The 19,650-nt window shown below is 34.8% G+C and overlaps 2 protein-coding genes, 1 long non-coding RNA gene, 1 other non-coding gene and 1 pseudogene across 5 annotated transcripts; 4 read left to right on the top strand and 1 right to left on the bottom strand.

The window, feature by feature from the left end:
* The first annotated feature begins 61 nt into the window (after window positions 1-61).
* On the top strand, window positions 62-133 carry TRNAT-CGU. Its single transcript has one exon. It is a non-coding gene; the product is annotated as a tRNA-Thr (tRNA).
* A 2,221-nt stretch (window positions 134-2,354) lies between these two features.
* On the bottom strand, window positions 2,355-4,035 carry LOC121761366 (transcription factor TCP17-like). Of its 2 annotated transcripts, none has more exons than XM_042157026.1 (2): window positions 3,780-4,035; window positions 2,355-3,454 (listed from the first exon to the last, which is right to left on the bottom strand). In XM_042157026.1, the coding sequence occupies exon 2, from the start codon at window positions 3,435-3,437 to the stop codon at window positions 2,586-2,588; it is 852 nt and encodes a 283-aa protein (XP_042012960.1). In that variant the 5' UTR covers window positions 3,438-3,454; window positions 3,780-4,035; the 3' UTR covers window positions 2,355-2,585. The 2 variants fall into 2 exon arrangements, with proteins under 2 accessions (XP_042012960.1, XP_042012959.1); XM_042157025.1 differs by having other exon boundaries at window positions 3,784-4,035.
* Window positions 4,036-8,004: 3,969 nt separating this feature from the next.
* On the top strand, window positions 8,005-10,163 carry LOC121760235 (mitochondrial import inner membrane translocase subunit Tim9-like). The gene is made up of 2 exons (XM_042155880.1): window positions 8,005-8,192; window positions 9,742-10,163. Exons 1-2 carry the CDS (start codon window positions 8,098-8,100, stop codon window positions 9,926-9,928), a joined length of 282 nt encoding a protein of 93 aa, XP_042011814.1. The 5' UTR covers window positions 8,005-8,097; the 3' UTR covers window positions 9,929-10,163.
* Window positions 10,164-12,432: 2,269 nt separating this feature from the next.
* Window positions 12,433-13,727, top strand: LOC121760991. Its single transcript, XR_006041887.1, has 2 exons — window positions 12,433-12,571; window positions 13,388-13,727. It is a non-coding gene; the product is annotated as an uncharacterized LOC121760991 (long non-coding RNA).
* Window positions 13,728-16,841: 3,114 nt separating this feature from the next.
* LOC121762943 lies at window positions 16,842-19,612 on the top strand (annotated as a pseudogene).
* The last annotated feature ends 38 nt before the right edge of the window (window positions 19,613-19,650 follow it).

Below are 19,650 nucleotides of genomic sequence, written 5' to 3'. Positions count from 1 at the left end.
TTAGATTATTAGATAAATATTTGTCATTTTAAACTTTAATTGGTAAAAGTTGTCAACAAAGGCTTCCATAGCAGAGTGGTATTGCGTTCGCTTCGTAAGCCAAAGGTCGCGAGTTCAATTCTCGCTGAGAGCTTATTTTACATTTTTTTATTACACTTTTACTTTTCTCTCTTTTTATTTTATTTTTAATTTTCTTAATTGTTGTATGGCTTTTTCAGTATTTGTTTCAATGGCTGATCCGGATGGGTCGGGGTTGATCGATCTCATGAGAATCGAAAAACTCTATTAAAGTCGGCCTTTTGAGTGTCACTCACAGTGTGCGGCAGCTCCGCCCCAAACCTTCGGACTAGGGTTTACTTCAGATTGACATAATTTATAATTTCAGTTCTTGACATGCAATAATAAATTTGTACAAGTAAATTGAATTGACATGTGATGGTCCCCTTTGTTGCTTGAGCCCTACTACATTGGTAAGAGAGGACCAAGCTAGTACTAAAACTTCAAATCCTTTTTTTATTCTGCTTTATTTGTTGGTTTAGTACTATTGCTTCATCTCTCATGCATTAGCCATTATGTGTGGGTGGTGATGTGTGATGTTACAGTCTCATTCATATCCAGCAAACAGAATTTTCGACTTCACTTTAATTTTTTCACTCTCTTCCATCATATTCTTCTTCTTGGCCGTTATGCTCTTTTTAGGGTTTTTTTAGCTTGCTTTTATGTGGGGTTAGTGTCACCAGAGAGATAAGAGCCCTTAAATTAATTAATCATCTTTTTGTTTATCAACTGGAACATTCATGGTTAATTTGTAGTACGCAAAAATGTGGGAACAGATTAATTATATCAATACAACTAATTAATTAGGTTGGAGGTATAGATCAGCTATACCATTTATTAATTAATAATAGTAAAAATATTACCCTCTTAGCCGCTTTATTTATGACACATTTCTAATTTTGAGCACATGTATTTAGAAGAATTGCAAAGTGGTGTGGGAAATATACGGAGTATTCTTTAAAGATAGGTTTCGAAAGGAAAACATGTCATATTTTATATGGGACGTCCTGGTAAAATATGTCATGAATAATGGGACAGGTGAAGTAATTAGTGTGCAAACTTTTCTTCATCAAATATTAATATACACCTAGCTAGTATGCATGTATATACTATATTCAACAAGTATGGATATGCATAAAATTAGGTTTTCGCATTCAAGATTAGGGTTTCACATGCATCTACATTACTTATTGGTTTAGTTCTTCCAAATTGGGGTCACAATTAATTTTACATTCATAAAATTATGTATATCCTAACTTATTTTAATTTGCCTCCTCTTGTTCCTCTTATATCCAAGCTAACACATACAGTAGTATCTCTTTTTTGGTTATTTTGCGGCTTGTCAATTTTTCAGAAAACATTTCTATTAACTCGCGCGGTAATGCAGTAAAAATAATTACCAAATAATATATGGATATATTTGCTAAGTATATACCTACCTAATCTTGAACATATCTATGCATATCACTGAGTCATCAAATATTCCGACTGTCATTTCGAATTATTCATATCATTGGGTTTTGTGCAATCTTGCCAAGTGTATATTTCTTAAAATATTACTATATCACCTTATTATGGAATAGTAACAGAGTCCAAATTATATGCATTTAAAGCATCTGCAAATATTTTCAAATTCAACACTTTATAACGTATGCATGTGATTCCATTAGATGCTTTTAAAATGAGCATGCCTACACACAGACATATTTTGCAGTCTTAGTTAGCTAGATTTCTTTTACTAACAAAATAAATTACTAACAATTATATACTGTATTACATTTCGGAGAACTAATTGCGGACTAACACAAACCTCAAAGGACGATGGTAATATATATATATATATATATAACGTTTACAATATTTTGAAATAAAAAAGCCCTTAAAACATTTGAAAATATATACTACTAGTAGTATTTATCTCTGTCCTAAAAGGAACTTAAATGTCTAATCACTTAAAAACTTATTGGTAATTCCCATATGAAGATCTTCCAACTTTATTACTTAAAACTGAAATATTAGTATTCAAATACCATCCAAGGAGGCATGAATTTATCATCTACAACATCACAATAAAGTTAAATTTCTTAAAATTATATAAATACGTCAATTGACGTATCTCAAGTTATGCTCTGAAAATAAATCATTGCATGAAAAGTAATAAATTTACCTGCAGATTATTAATTGCCTTATCTACACATAAGAGATTATATACAATGCATGCCTCTACATACACATCTCCTTTTTCAAAAAGTTCTCTCAATCAATCCACAGTTATACACATTCTATATTCCGCAAAATCAAGGAAATTAATTAAGTTATGAGTATAAATCAGTACAAAAGAAGCAATATATAGTGCAATATTACTAGTTTAACAATATTACTAAGTATGATATATATGTTTCTCACAAGAATTAAAACTATAGAAACAAACTCTATATAAGTAGAATAACTTACCAATGCACCAATGTGATCAGCACCTCACTTCTTCAACGAAATTAACGTTATAACATAGCTATATATGATATGAACTAAGTCTCGTTGTCTTTATCATTCTCACTTGAGTGAAGGGATGCATTCAAACTGAAAGATCTCATTGATGAATTCTGCAACTGCAAATCCCTAAACTGATCATTCTCCAAAGAAGTCGCTGCGAAGTAGGGCTGAAAATGCGCAGCAGATGGAGACATGTAAATCTGAGAGCTCGAAGCTTGAGACGAAGACGAGAGGCTGCAGTTGGAGTTGTCTTCATGATGATGACGGTTCGAGAAGCCAAACCCTAATCCCCCAAATTGAGACAATGACAAATCTGGAGGCTCCAATTGGAAGTAGTTAGGGTTTGCAAATAGAGTACTGTTTAGTGGGAAGAAGTTCTGTGCCACAAATCCACCAAAACCCTCTTGATCATCACTCCACCTCTCTCTCTCCCTGAACAGATTTGGAGAGAGAAACTCAGAAGCATAAGGCTGATGATCAAGATGATTAGGCAATATTGATGGTGGCTGGTGAAATTGGAGGAAGTTTGTGGGAATGGTTGGGAGAGGAGGGAGTTTATCAATGTCTAATTTAGTTGCATCGATCAGCCAATCGATGACCTTGCTAGGCTGGCTGAGGCCGAGCCGTTCTTGAAGATCATAGAGCTGTATTGCAGTAGGGACTGAGAGCCTAATCCTCCTGTCTCTCAACCCTTTCACTGTGCACACCTTGCTGTGCCTGTCCTTGCCTCCGAAGCCGGGTGCCACTCTCACGATTCTAGGGTTCTTCAAGGTTGATGACCACTGCCTTGATGAAGGGGAGGAGGAGGTCATTTTGGGGAATTTGCTGTATTCTTCCTCCTCTTCTTTCTTTCCTCCCAAATCTCTCTCTCTTGGATTCATTGTCATGGTTGCTTCACCACTTTCTGCATTCACAAAAAATACAATCTTTGATTCATTCTTGAATTTGATTCATGAATTAAATAGTTAAGGGAATTTCAATTTAGGGATTTGGGAAAACCCCATATATAGATAGGTCTAGGATAAGGTGTGATCAGCTGGTCCAAAACATTAACACCTTCATGATTTGTCAGAGAAATTAAAATTCCTGAATATATGAAACAAAATTGGCTAGCTAGATCAAGAAATAAGAAATGTTTTTTAACAAAAATGGAATCTTTGTAGTGATTTGAATGAACACAAATTAATATGTATACTAATATATGCTCACAAGGGGAAAGAATAAAATACCAACTTTGTGACTAGTAATAAACAATCTTTGTCTGCAGAAAGCTATGTTGGTTCTGGACAAGATGAATGTTATGTAAGAAAGGAAAGGAAAGTAAGAAAAAGAAGAGGAAATGAAAAGTTGTGTATGACTATTATAATAAGAGAGGAGATCTATTTGGCTGATATATCATATAACTAATTGTTGAAGCATATAGTCGGCAGAATTGAATGAGCTAGCTGCAGAAATGGTAATGTAATTGTGATTATTTTGAGAGACTTTTTTTATGTTCTTCAATGCATGGGACCAATACTTCTTGCATGCTATAAAAGAAGGGTAACTACTCCTTTATTGACAACTACAAATAGCTAGCTAGCTTTATTAGCACAACAATTCAAAGGCATGCCACATGCTTCAACCCTAGAGAGAGAGAGAGAGAGAGGTAGCTTTCGTTTATGTTAATTAATGAGAAATAAATTTATTGTATATTGTGTGGTTCCTAGTACTTAAAAGTGTATAAGCAAACAGTGTAGTGCAAGAAAAAATTAATCAGATTTACAAAATGATATATATATATATATAGGGGAGCGTTATTCTCGTATTCATCCCTTAGATCCTTTATTCTTCTTAATATGGGCCGTTAGATCTCATTCATCAACGATCCAGATGATCTGCATTATTACACTATAATGGTGCATTATTAGTCGGTGTGCATTATTTAACTGAAAATCTGCATTATTACACTATAATGGTGCATTATTAGTCGGTGTGCATTATTCAACTGAAAATCTGCATTATTAAATGACACGTGGCACCAATCTAACCGTCGGATGACAAGATCGTGGGGCTGAGATTATAAAGAACAAAGAACAAAAGATACAAAAAGGAAATGAATACATCCACATCCATATATATATATATATATATATATATATATATATATATATATGGCAATTAGCAATTTAATTAAAACGTGTATATGGAGGTTGAATTAGGCGATAATTGAAGTAGTTATAAATAGATGAGGGACCAATGATGTATGCAGCTTCTTTAAAGCTATTCTGCTTATTGCTGAGGACCACTCCAATATTTTGGCAACCATGTTTACATTTTTCTCCTTCTAGTAACTAAAAAACGATCTGGATCGTTGATTTTAGGATGATCTACGAATTTAGTACAAGCATGCGTTATAATCGTATATTATTCTGCAAATATAAACTCATAATATAACTACATAAGCCATGCGTGGTTAATCAGTTAACCAGAATATATTGAATATTGTTTATCGCAAAATTAGGATAATATTAATTAGGGCCAAGATATTGAATATTGTTTATCGCAAATTTATCTACAGATAAATTATTTAATAAATTATTTCTATATTAAAATGTTATTAACAACGTGTAGTCGACAAATTGATTAGACTGTCAGAATTAAATTAAAAATTAAGAATAAATATAAAACAAACGCACGTATATCAGTATATGTTATGAGTGCTGATGACAATGGAAAATCTCGTTGCTTTCATTCGATTTTAGTACAAGCCTTCTGTACTTTCAAAGTATTATTTGCTGTTAAATAGTCACACTGTTATTTATCGTCACATTATTCATATGAAACTTATTTCATTTTAGACTACTTTAGTTTTTGCATGAGGGGTACCTCATATTTGGCTACAACTGCAAAAACAAAAGTACACATTGTTCAAATTATTTTTGTAATTAGCGGATGCAAGTAGACTACTTTAATATTTGCATGAGTGGGTTAACATGTTAGAACTAATTCAAATCACTAAAATCATTATACTAAATTATTGTATTTATTTTTTTCTAAAACTGTAACTAAATGAAGTTTTTATTCCATGTGAAAATTTGAATTTTGATAATGCACTCAGCCACCACTCAGAATGGCCGAATTAAAAATACGAAGACAATGTTAGTATGACATAAGCATTAATTACTACGGGACCAAGGATTAAGTTGAAGCTTCAAAGATTATTGACAAAGAAGAAGCTGGATTTTATTCAACTATTTAGATTTCAAATCAAAAAATTTAAGAGACTTTGATTATATGAGACCAAACCGGATTACCCCAATTGACCTCTTTTTAAAGTGGTGCATAATATGTTATGTGTAACCATCATGCTGCTATTGATCAGAGTAAGAAATGCCTCCTAAAGCATATTCTGTCATCATTTTACATCATTCTTTTCTACTATTGTAGTAAGAACTTTATTTTCTTTTCATCAAAAAACCCAAACTAGTCATCCAAAACTTGTGACTTCTGGACTTGGAAAGCCAAACATTTCTACCCTTTCTTGACAGTCATGAGCATCATAATCAGTATAGAATTCTTGCCCATTTCTATAACTGCTGCTTTCTGTATGTCAATGAATTTTTCCATTGGATCAACCAAAGACAAGTCTTTTAATCACATTCAAACAAAAGATCTAAAATAACAAAGAAAATGCAGAACCCCCCACACAGTGTTTGATTGGGATTTTAGAAGAAATTCTAATGTGAACAAAATTTGGGACCACAAGTACAGTACTGACTTTATGAATTTTGTCTAAGAAAGAGGAAGAAAACAATAGATGCTTCGTCTAACTGTATATAATAACATCCATAACCTGCGTCTCTTAGGGGTGTTCGGTTTGTAAGATTGTATACTGGATTAAATTAATAGTGTGTTTGGTTCATGAGATTTAGTTCCTCAACTCAATCCTAGATGCATAATCATAAGATAATTAGTCATACCTAACCCCATATAACTAATCATAAAATAAAATCTAAAAAACATTAAAATCGTGTTATCGTCTTTTAAACAATCTATGATGGTCAAAATCCATGATGCATCAAAACAGATTGTTGCGTTCGATTCGATCCCTGTCCCATTTCGCAAGTCTTGTGACTTTTTCAACTTCGTCGACTATAACTATAAGTACTGCGCTCTACTAATTTCTTTTACCTAGTATTTAATATATGAAAAATAATACACTTGTCTGTATCACACTTCGTCATCAATTGGCCCTCACCAATCATCCACTCATCATCTTTACTATGTGTGTGGCCATCATCTCTCTCTCCATATTCTTTGCAGGGGAAGAAATTAATGACAATGACAATGACAAATTTGGAGTAAGAAAACAAATCAGAACAATGCCACTACTACTAGTCTACTACTAGTTGTTGCAGTAAATTATTGCATATGCAGAAATAAAAATTCTGCAATTTGAATGATAAGTCATTATCTGCTGCAGCAGCTATTTTTTATACCTCTTTAAAATAGACAGAAGTGAATCAGAAATAATTAGTAGCTACAGTTAATGCTTGTGCTTCCAATAATGCAAATAACATTTTATTTGGAGTATAATAAATAGTATAAGTATTCATGGAGTCCTTTTCGCTGCTTATTTAATTGCTAAATAATGCAACAAACTCCTCCCATCCCATGTCCATTTATTAGTGATATCTAAGTCCCTGAAATAGCAAAAATTTGTTTACTAATTAATACTATCATTCTCTATCTAAATTGGTATTTTTCACAGGTATCAATTCCATCAACGAAATGATTTAGACTTTTGTAATTCTAAATTGATTGAGATTTTTGAAGTTAACGTATCAACAATGGTTTCCTCTCTCTATTCCCATGGTAACTTAAACTCCGAATCTATTAGTTGGAGTGTTGGAGTAAAAATATCTTATCATCTGAATAGTGTTTCATACTTCCATATTCTATGTTTAAGTTATACTAATTGAAAAGGTCTTAAAATGTGAAAACAGACAATACAGTTTGGGCCAAATGGGCCCAGTTTCCCTCAAATTAAATAAAACTAGAAAAGGCCCAATCATGTCTATTCAATGCGTTCCTGTTTGGGCCTAAAAAATTAAGAATATCATCACTCTGTTATTGAATTTGATTTTATTTTTGGTTACGGAACTCTGTTCATGAATTAAGTCATTTATGGTGCCAATAATTGAACATAGGCCATATGTTATAAGTTTAACATTAATTAATATAGAAACTTAGTGTATTTTGATGCAGGTGCCCAGTAATATTTTTTCATTAATTCTTTTCGCTGTAATTACTTGATTATCGGGATTAAATACATAATTTTTTTTATTTAGTATAACGGTTAGTATAAACTTTTTCGGGATATTTGTAAGAAAATGTTGGTGAAGGGTAATTTGGTCATTTCGGAAGCAAGAAAAATAAGCATGGGACGAGCTCTGTTTTTATACAGTGTTTCTAGGGTTTAGACTTTAGAAGCATTAGTCTCCAAACCCAAGCTAAGTTGTACCCTGTTGCTCTTCGGTTGTACGTTCAAGAAATTTATCAACAATGGACAAAAGTATGCTTGGAGATTTGGACGCTCTTCCTGAGGCAGACAAGCTGCGAATGTCTTCCATGATCGACCAGCTCCAAATCCGCGACAGGTAATTTATATGTGCACGATTTTCGGTTTTATGAAATGTTTCGGAAATGGACGACGAATTTCGAGGCATTTGATTCGATGTATACGATCTTTCAGCATACGCTAGCTAAACTGTTAACAGCTCGTCAGGATCGAAGTTTATGCGATATTTGTAATGCGTGGTGTGAAGGGATTTGTGTTGATTGTTTTTTATTGGGCGTGTTGCAAGCTTTATGTTGATATGGAAATGATTAGTTAGTTGATTTGTTGATTAATGCTTCAGGAAATTACGAGTCAAACTAAGGAAGTGGCTTGTTCAGCTGTTAACTTTTGCAAATAATGGAAATTGTCCTTGGATAATTTTGGTGAATTTACTCTTGACATTTGCAAATAAACTGTTCTACTGGATTATGAATTTGGGGGGTTGATTATAGTTTCTTCGAATTTATTGCATCTTTTTATGCAGCATTAATCTAAGAAATGCTAATTTTTGCTTTAGATGGGTGCTAATGTATTAGCTGTATAAGTTTTGACTCTAATTGGAATGGAAATGGTAATAAGTTGATATGGTTGGATGGGTGAGAGTTGTTGTCAAGTGTGAAAGTCTTATTTGACCTGTCAAACATATTACTCCATAACCATTTCAACGAGTATCGCAAAATCCATTTGTAATCCCCATTTCACCATGGTATTATGCCTGGCGTCCCTTATTTGTCCGGGATTTGATGTTATAAGAAGCCCATTTTCTTTCCCTTCCGTTATAGAGATATATAGCCCTTACTTCTTTAGAGAAGCTGTTTTAGGGAACAGGGCATCCAATTTTTTAATTTCATTCAGTTAGCTGTAGGAAGCACTGATCCACATACTCTTCCAAAGATCTAGGTTTAAAATAACTTTTTATTTGATTTCTGTCATTATTTCAACTTGGACATTCGACATTTTTATGGTTTTTTAACAGTTCATGAAGTAGGAGATGTTTGGGTGTTGCTCTTGTTCTTTGTAGAATTCAACTCTGAAAGAAATGGCAAGTTTTTTTATGAATCATGCTAAAATGACTAGGAAAATCATAATGGTCTTGCAGATTTTCTTGATGAGTGATAGCATGCTGTAAGATATATCAGTCGATGTTAATGCTTTAAATGTACTGTGAACAGTGTCCGTATATCTTGATGATTTGTGCTAATCTGTTATTAAAGATACTAACTGAATGTTACAATGATACTCCTCCCTACCAGCTTAAGCTTTTAGTTGAGGTGTTCACTCAAATGATGTCATAACTAGATCACACAAAAGGTTTATGCCTAAATCTCATCTCTCAACCAGTGTCCAGTCATATATTGGAACACTTTCATGTGCTAGGGTTTGACAAACTTCAAATGTTAGGTGTCCCCTAAGATTATTATGGTCTAGAAAATTTATTTTAAGATTGTAATTTTGGTTTAGCAACCCAATTTAAACTCTTCTTAGCACAACTGGAGCTGCTAGTTGGTTAGAAGAGCATGTTTGTACTGAATAATCGGGTTATTTGTGGATCAATATGCGATAATAACTCTTTGTAATTTCTCATGCAGTTTAAGGATGTACAATACACTGGTGGAGAGATGTTTCACCGATTGTGTAGACACATTCCGGCGCAAAACTCTTGATAAGCAAGAAGAGACTTGCGTTCGCAGATGTGCAGAGAAGTTTTTGAAGCACTCGATGCGCGTTGGCATGAGATTCGCAGAGCTGAACCAAGGTGCTGCCACACAAGACTAAGATGGCCCTCGCAGCCCATTTCCTCTGAAGTCGAGAGGATTCCCTTACTTTAGTTTTTGAAGATTTGTTTTTTGTTAGGACTTGCTACTGTTGCTACTTTGTTTGGACGCAATAACATAAGGTATCATTTCCGTTAACATTAATGAGGCTGTTACACACTCCCGCAGCATATTCTTTTCAACTTTTGTTATGTCAAATATTCTTATACTAAATTATCTTTTGGTTTTTGGCATCATATATATATTTTTTTTGAGTTACAATTGACACCACTCAGTTTCACGATTATTTGATAACTCGAACTATCAATCCATGAGTTGGAGAGCAGTTTTTCGGTATTTAGTTCTCATAGTAGTAGTATACATATTGAAGCATCGTTGTTAATTTTTTAGGTATTAATTGCTCGTTCACATGTTTACGGGAGTGAAAATAAACAAACCAACTCAATGTACTCGTGCAAATTTTTTATCCACCATTTAATTTGAATAAATCATAACAAATGATCGTATAGTTAAATAGAGTATAAATTTATTTGCTATATAAAAAAATCCATCAGTTTTTACGAAAACATATACATATCACATTTTCAAATAGTTTTCCTCTTGAAAACATGAGCTCTTTAAAATTATTAGTTTGAAAATAAACTGTATACTTTATATAAATGAAAACTGAGTAAAAATACTAATCATTATTGCTGATATTAGCAGTAGTAATAAGCTGTATTACTACTATATCTCGTTGAATTTCATATATATATATATATATATATAGGGGAACGTTATTCTCCTTTTCACATCTTAGATCCTTTTTCCTTCTTAATATTATGCGTTAGATCTAAGGCATCAACGGATCAGATTGATTCTATAAAACTGGTTCCGTGTTGCATTATAGAAGGTGGTTGTATGCATTACAGGGTTATTATTGACATTTGACGGAAAAGTAACTGCCACATTTTGGTATCTGCGAATAATGCACCACATGGTCACGAGTAATGCATATAATTGACTATATAATGCACAATATGTGAACTGCAATGCATACGAATAAGATGTACCATGTTATGATGTTTGGACACACGTTTTTTGTTTCCCCTAAGGGTTTAATAAGCTTAGGGGCTAGGGTATAGTACGTAGACACGTATGTAATCTTCACATGGTAACGAGTAATGGATATAATTGACTATATAATGCACAATTTGTGAACTGCAATGCATACGAACAAGATGTGCTGTGTTATGATGTTTGACACACGTTTCTTGTTTCCCCAAAGAATAATAAGCTTAGAGGCTAGGGTATAGTACGTACGCATTAATAACAAATTATAAAACGATACGAATAATTCACCAAATTATCACGAGTAATGGATGTTATTAACTATATAATGCACAATATATGAACTGCAATGCATACGAATAAGATGTACCATGTTATGATGTTTGACACACGTTTCTTGTTTCCCCTAAGGGTTTAATAAGCTTAGGGGCTAGGGTATAGTACGTAGACATTACTAACAAATTGTTGTTATTGGAATATACGTATGTGCATTATTTGGTTTAGGTAGTGCATTATGTAGCTGTTAATTGTCATTATCTCAGTATATTATGCATTATTAGAGGTATTGTGTATATGGGTTAATCAACGGATTGAAGATTACATACGTGCATTTAGTAATGCCTACGTACTATACCCTAGCCCCTAAGCTTATTAAACCCTTAGGGGAAACAAGAAACGTGTGTCAAACATCATAACATGGTACATCTTATTCGTATGCATTGCAGTTCACATATTGTGCATTATATAGTTAATAACATCCATTACTCGTGACAATTTGGTGAATTATTCGTATCGTTTTATAATTTATTATTAATGCGTACGTACTATACCCTAGCCCCTAAGCTTATTAAAGCCTTAGGGGAAACAAGAAACGTGTGTCAAACATCATAACACAGCACATCTTGTTCGTATGCATTGCAGTTCACAAATTGTGCATTATATAGTCAATTATATCCATTACTCGTTACCATGTGAAGATTACATACATGTCTATGTACTATACCCTAGCCCCTAAGCTTATTAAACCCTTAGGGGAAACAAGAAACGTGTGTCAAACATCATAACACAGCACATCTTGTTCGTATGCATTGCAGTTCACATATTGTGCATTATATAGGCAATTATATGCATTACTCGTGACCATGTGGTGCATTATTCGTAGCGGTTTCCAGCCATTATTAGATTACTATTGTACCCTCATAATGCACAAAATATGACAAATAATGCAACACGGGATTAATTACTAAATGTTGATCTTGACCGTCCATTTCTCTAATCTAATGGCTGATATTAAGAAGGAAAAAGAAGGAAATATAGGAAAAGGAAATGAATACATCCCTATATATATATATATATATAAAATAATTATTAATCTGTTCTGAACTAAAAAAACTATTTTCCCGAAACTACGCCACTCGCAGCAGCACACCCCTCATACACAAAAATACAAAAACCCTAGCCCCTAATTAAACTCACTCGTCTTTCCGCTTAAGAAGAAGAAGATTTAATGGCGGACAAAGCGATTTCTCTGGACAGTATCAAGGCCTTTTGGAACTCCCAGGTTCACAATCCTGATAAATGGGATCACAATGTGGTAATTTTATCTGTTTTCTCATATATTGTTCCTTTTTTGTTTTGTTTTTAAATTATTAATCTTTAACTCTGTTGGTGTTTTGCTTTAATTCACTTTAGATTTCATTTTTTAATTCTTTTATTTTTTTCAATTTTGTTCCTCCGATATGCGTTAGGTAGAGAAATAGAGTGAATTGCTGAATTTAATTCTTTGAATGTAGTATATGTCGATCAGGATTCAAGATTCATTTTTCTTGTTTGAGAAATTTTATTTGACATTTCAACGATTCTGTCGTGACATGGGGCTTGATTTTCTTTGTTTGCCGAATTGATATTGGATTTGAGATGTCATCTCATTAGCTAGCTGGCTTATGGGGGAGTTGAAGTTAGAAATACAATCTGGATTTAGAATAAAACATCTTAGTCTTTGCTCTATTTAGATGAATGAATCATGTAGTTTTAGAGTTTGGAAATGATGGGAAGATATAATTTTCTGTGGATACAGTGTTTTATGTGTGAGTTTTCGTAGAATGTTGAGAAGGTTTCATTTTCTGTGGTATGAGTTTTAGAGTCTGAGAGTAATGGGAATATATAGTTTTCTGTGATTAGAGTATTTTGATTATCCTGTGAATATGCGAATGTGGGAGGTCAAGTGAATATGTCTATGGCATTTTGTGGTTAGCAAGTTGATATTGCTCTTCTTCGAGTCCAAGGGCCTTTCTGTAGCTTAGTTCATTGGTTGCAGAACATCTTGCTGGTTTGAATTGCGCTCTTGTTAGTCTTTCTCTATTTGGGCAATGCTGTTTCATTCCTTGTGCTTTTGTATTACAAATTGCAGAAATTAGTTCGAGCCGCAGGCATTTTTGCTGGATCTATTGTGTTGATGCGCCAGTATGGTGATATGATGGGCATTTGAGAGATTTTGCAAGGAGTTTGAGCTTCTTGTTGATAGGATGGATTAGTTGGATGCTTGCTTGCTTGCTTGATCCTTACGTGCCCCTCTATTTACGATCTTTGAATTAATCGTCTGAATTCGTGGAATCGAAGTACTTCATCTGTAACATTTAGATCGCAGTGATAGAATTGGGGTTTTATTTACATCAATGCATTTTTTGTTATATAACAAGTCATATTATGATGAACTCTTTGGTGACTAAAGATGAGTTGATATTCTGGTACGAACTATCTTGGGCAAATTTATTGGTTTTGTTGGTGTTTATAATTGAGTCTCTAGTTTTGAATTTTCATCTGTTTGTAGATATTGCCAATATAAACACCAATAAAACAACAAACCATATAAGCGTTTAGTTAGTGTAATAGTATTTTTTTTATTTTGGTTAATTTCATAATTTTTGAAATCTAAATATAAAATTATAATATTTCAATTTTTTGTTATTGTCCTACAATGGTCAAAAATTAAATTAATGTATAAAAAAATCAAATACTATGATGTTACAACAAAACTACGTTGTTTTGGATAAACGACGTCATTTAGTTTTTAAGTGTTAATTAAAAAAAATTTGTTAATCTGAAACAAAATGATTTTATTGTCACATTAGTTTTGATTATAATTATCGCAGGATAATTTTAAAAAATTGAAAACGTATGATTTTATATTGAAATATTCTAATTTCAATAGTTATAAAATTAAATAGAAATCAATGAAAACTGTAATATAAATGATAATTATGATTTAAAAAAAAAGTAAGTTGAAAATGCGTTTTATACACATAAGGCATGCAGTATGAGTATGTTGGAAGTGGCTGGCATGCTCAAAAGTCAAAACAGGAGTAGTCGATTTCAAAATTTATGACAGCAGAATTATAACAAAAAATTAATCATTAATTAAGTATGCATTATTAGAGCATCCGCAGTGGTTAAAAGTACGGCGTCCGTCCGTCCGTCCGTGCCAGTGGCACGGCACCCACTGTCCGCAGTAGCGGATCCAGACATTTTAAATTGGGGGTACAAATCAGATGTTAAATAAGCATACCACATATAAAAAAATAATATTTTAAAATATAAACAAGGTAAAATAAATTATATACATGTATATATGAAATACCACAAAATATTAAAAAGAACGAACATAAAAAAACTTAATATTCAAAGTTAACATAATTAGTATACAATATAGAAAAGGTAAATAAGTATACAAAAGTAGGGAACATATAATTATAAACTATAAATGGAAAAACAAGTGAGGTAAATAAGTATACAAAAGTAGGGAACATAGAATTATAAATAGAAAACAGCTGAGGAAAATAGAAAAAGTAAATAAGTATATAAAAGAAGGAACATAGAATTATAAACTACAAATGGAAAAAACAGGTGAGCTAAGGAGGTATCGAACTCAGGTCTCTACACGCCAACCACCGGACCACCAATGGCTTTTGTAATCCTAATATCAATACTATACTACATACACAATAACTGGGGGCACAACTGTTCTATGTTGCCTCCGCCAGTGGTTGTCCGCCGCTGCGCTCTCGCCGCTGGCACGACGCTGCTCGATGCATCGAGCACGTCCGTGCCTGCGAGCACCTGACGTGTCCTTCTCTGATTGGCCAATGGCAATACTGTTGGTAATTTTCTTATTTTTTTTAAAATCGTATTTTAATTAAAAAATTCGATTAAAATAAAAAAAATATATTCTCACTTTTCAAAAATTATATCCGTTTTCTCCCCACTTTTGATTTATTTTTCAATTTTCTTTCCCCAAAAATTCACATTTTCATCTATAAATACCCCCACTTCCACACAAAAAATTTCACACCACACTATACAATTCTCATCTAAATTCTCTCATTTCCATTCTTACAATTCTCAATCTTTCTTTCACTCTTACAACAAAAAAATGTCCGACTCCGGCGATCACCCCTCCGACTCCCACGGTTGGAACCACGAATAGTTCGGCTCGCAACCATTTCCTAGTCCGGAAACGGAATTTTCGGCCCCTCCTCAAACCCAAAGTTCGCAAGCTCTGGGTGGCTATCAGCCTTACCCGGTGGACGACCAATATGCCCCCTGAGGGGCAATACGGGTGGGCACCTGAACCACCCGTACCTAGAGGGGGAGGGAGCGGCGGCTCTCAAACTCCTCATGTTCCTACTCGTGGTGTCCGCACCTCGTACACTCCGGGGAAGATTGATCAATTATTCAAAGCGTTTTTGTCTATCTCCGAAGATCCGGAGATTGGCACGAACCAATCCGGGGACCATTTTTGGTGGCGCATCTGTCGCCGGTACAATCAAAATCGACCGGCTGGAACAATCGAGCGCAACGAGAGTATGGTGCTCAATGCCATATACAGAGCCAACGAATAAATCCAAAAGTTTCTGGGGTATTACCTCCAGGAAAAGCGGTCGGCGGGGAGCGGCAGAAGCGAGGTCGACATCATCAGTGTCGTGTTGGCGACCTTACCAATCCCAACACTACAAACCGTTCAAGTACCTCAATGTTTGGCAGAAGGTGCGTGTGCATCCGAAGTATAGGGGAGGCGTATCATCCTCCTCTAGCTCCTCCGGAACACGGTCGAGGTCGGTATCCCTATCCGACGCCGGCTCCGATTAGGTGTCAACCCAGCTCGTCAGAGCTAACTTTGGTAGCCCTGACGCCAGCCCAAGTAGTTCCCAACGCAGGCCGCAAGGAAGGAAGGAGTCGACGGCCAACCGTCGTCGCGCCGCGACTCCATCCGCCCCCGATCCCGCTCCCGCTCCTTTTGTGCCACCTCAACCCCCCCACCAACTCGTTGTGGGGGGTTTTGGTCCAACTCAATTTGGCCGATAGGTCAACTATGACCCCCGAGCAACTTCAATCGTATGTGACAATGATACGGGGTCTCCAAAGAACATTGGGGGTAGAGCTAGATGAATAGTCTTCCACGGGGTATTTTTAGCCTTTAATTATGTAATTTTTATTTTTTAGGATTTAATTATGTAATTTTTATTTTTTAGGAGTTTAATTATGTAATTTTTAGTTTTTAGAATTTTAATTATGTAATTTTTTTAAAAAAATTGTAATAGTATTCCGGGTAATTTTAATGCATTTTAATATTGTGGAAATATTTTTATTTAAATTGAATAATAGAATGGTGGAAAGCTTGTCCTTGCGGAAGAGCACGGATGTGGGTGTTGTGCTCTTGCCTAATGACAGAGAGTAAAAATGGATCCGAGCTCATATCCATGCTCGTTGGCAAGAGCACGGAGGTGGATGCTCTTATACATCGACAGCGAAAAAGTAGAATCTTAGCCATTCATTGTATAAGTTGATAGATATGGCAGTGGCCACACAATCCTCATAAAAATCAAACACTGCAGAATCATTGGTCCCTGAAAAACTCGACAGTCAATCAGAGCTGTTGAAACCCAATGAGCAATTGCAAATGGCGTCGGTGGATTATCGAATATTCGAATCGCCACGTTTAATTCCTCGCCTTCAACCACGATTTATAATGATTCAGTTAAAGTCTGTGGTGTTTGAAGATGAAACTGTTCACTCCAATGGCTTCATCCCGTGAGTTGTATCTCATCAACATTCTCTTTTTCTGTTTTCCTCATCAACCTCTTTGTCATTTGTGTTCTATGAGGTTTTTTATAGATTTGCTGCTTCTTTGGTTTTTTTAGAATTTTCTAAAAAGATCAGATTTTTACTTCATTTTTTTGTTTTTGTTATGAAATGGTGTGGATAATGTAATGTGGTTGTTTTGGGCATGTTTCATGTGCATGTGTTGCTGTTTTATAGCAAATGGCTGTAAAGTGAAAACATTTATTCCATGTTACTTTCTTAGCATAGATGTAAGGATATATGAAGGAAATTCCCTCTGATTTTTACCAACGAGATGGAGAGAATTAGTGAGCTTTAAATATAGGATGAGCGGTTTCTAGCTATTTTCTTATTTTTTTTCTAGAAAAGAGAGTTGGGCTTTTGTTTAAGCCAGGTACTGATTGCTGTTTATAATTGTGAATGAGGTATGAGGTTTTTCCAAGAAAAAATCACATTACATGTTATTAATTTGCTAATTCACATAAGATTGTTTTGGACTCCATGTTTTTAATGCTTAAATGTGATATTAGTTTTGCCTATGCTTTGCAGGCCTGGTTCCTTTTGTTTTTCTACTACTGATTGTTGGGTGCTCTGCTAGAGCTCCTTACCCGCTCCCGAGCAGGGGAAATGATGGATATAAGCAGCCATTACAAACGTTTCGTGCATATAACGTTGCACATCGTGGCTCCAATGGAGTAATTCCTGAAGAAACCGCTGCCGCCTACACCGTATGCTTTTCAGTAGTATCCACAAATATGTTTCAAAATTTCAATAGTTCCTATTGCTTGTTGGAATATAATGTGTTTCTTAAAATAGTAGTGAATGTTGATTGCTTGATAAACTTTGCAGAGAGCTATTGAAGACGGTGCTGATTTCATAGAGGCGGATATCTTAGCCTCCAAAGATGGTGCTCTTATATGCTTCCATGACATGAAGCTCGATAACACGACTGATGTAGCTAAGCACACAGAGTTCGCCAGACGGAAAAGGACCTATGAGGTTCAAGGGACCAATATGAAAGGCTTTTTTACAGGTGAATGAAAATAGTGATGATATTCGTCTACATGTTTTTGTATCACCTCACTTTAATTTTCTGACTATCTATATCGATGATAACACAGTTGATTTCACTCTAAGAGAGTTAAAGACGTTGCGAGTGAATCAGAGATTTAAGTACCGTGATCCTCAGTACAACGGTTCGTGCTTGACATTCATGATTAGCCAAAAACTGTGCAATCACAATGTATACTAATGAAGGATTGTTTTCTTTAAATGTGATATCTGATCAAGCCTCAATTTTCTTTTATAATGCAGGAATGTTTTCTATCATCACATTTGAAGAATATATTCAAATTGCTCTCGATGCACCCAGGGTTGTTGGAATATATCCGGAGATAAAGAATCCAGTTTTCGTCAATCAACATGTGAGCTACCTTCCTCTTGCTGCATACCTGATTTTCAAAAATATTTCTTTACCCAATATTTTTGATGAGAATGGCTCAATAGGTGAAATGGCCAGGTGGTAAGAAGTTTGAGGATGTTTTTGTTGAGACGCTCATAAAGCATGGATACAAAGGCACTTATCTATCCAAGCAGTGGATGAAACAACCGGCCTTTATTCAGTCGTTTGCTCCCACCTCTCTTACCTATCTATCGAAACTGACTGACCTGCCCAAGATATTTCTTATTGGTGAGACGACAGATCCAACTGAAGACACAAATCAGGTCTGTACTCACAGTATACCAAGGCTTTCAGTACTGTTTACTAAAATTGTTGCTGGATTGCAGTCATACTGGGAGATCACTTCGGATAAATATCTCGAGTATATCAGTGAATATGTTGTGGGAATCGGTCCATCGAAGGATACCATTATTCCTGTAGCAAATAATTACTTGCAAACTCCAACCGATCTTGTAGCCAGAGCTCATGCTCATAACCTTCAGGTAGCCTTGTATTTTTTGCACTTATCCGAGAAAGAGTTGTGATCTCTTAAGTTAGATGATGTTGGCCCCATAATTTGCTTTAACTTTGTTGCTGTACTGTTGATCAGGTACATCCATACACCTTCCGGAATGAGTATCCGGATCTGCACTTCAACTTCAGCCAAGACCCGTATAAAGAATATGCATTCTGGATAAACGAGGTTGGGGTTGACGGATTCTTTACAGACTTCCCAGAGAGCCTCCATCACTACCAGCAGTGGACAAGTCCCTCTCAGTAGAAGAAGATGCATACAACCTGCTCAATAAAATCGTAGCTATGATCACCAGCTTTAGACTCCCATAGACCATAGTGTATCATTCTTCGTAGATTTATCTGTTCTAGTTTTTGACAGAATCAACTGCTTCTCTGATTCCTTCAGAAACTTATGAAGCAGAATTTGTCATTGCCAGATAAAAATTGCTCTCCTAGAGACAAGACAGTGTATGTATGTGTATGTGTATGTGTATGTGTATGTGTATTTGTAATGATTTGGCATTGCCCTAATGAATTTTCATCACTTTGGTCTTTGGACTATCCATTTCTGTTTTAAGTTTGTGGACCTTAAAGATGTT

Source organism: Salvia splendens, chromosome 13 (genome assembly GCF_004379255.2).
Source record: "Salvia splendens isolate huo1 chromosome 13, SspV2, whole genome shotgun sequence".
NCBI classification, from domain to species: domain Eukaryota; kingdom Viridiplantae; phylum Streptophyta; class Magnoliopsida; order Lamiales; family Lamiaceae; genus Salvia; species Salvia splendens.
Note: the sequence above shows the minus strand (reverse complement) of the source record. Positions and strands in the feature narration are given on the sequence as shown.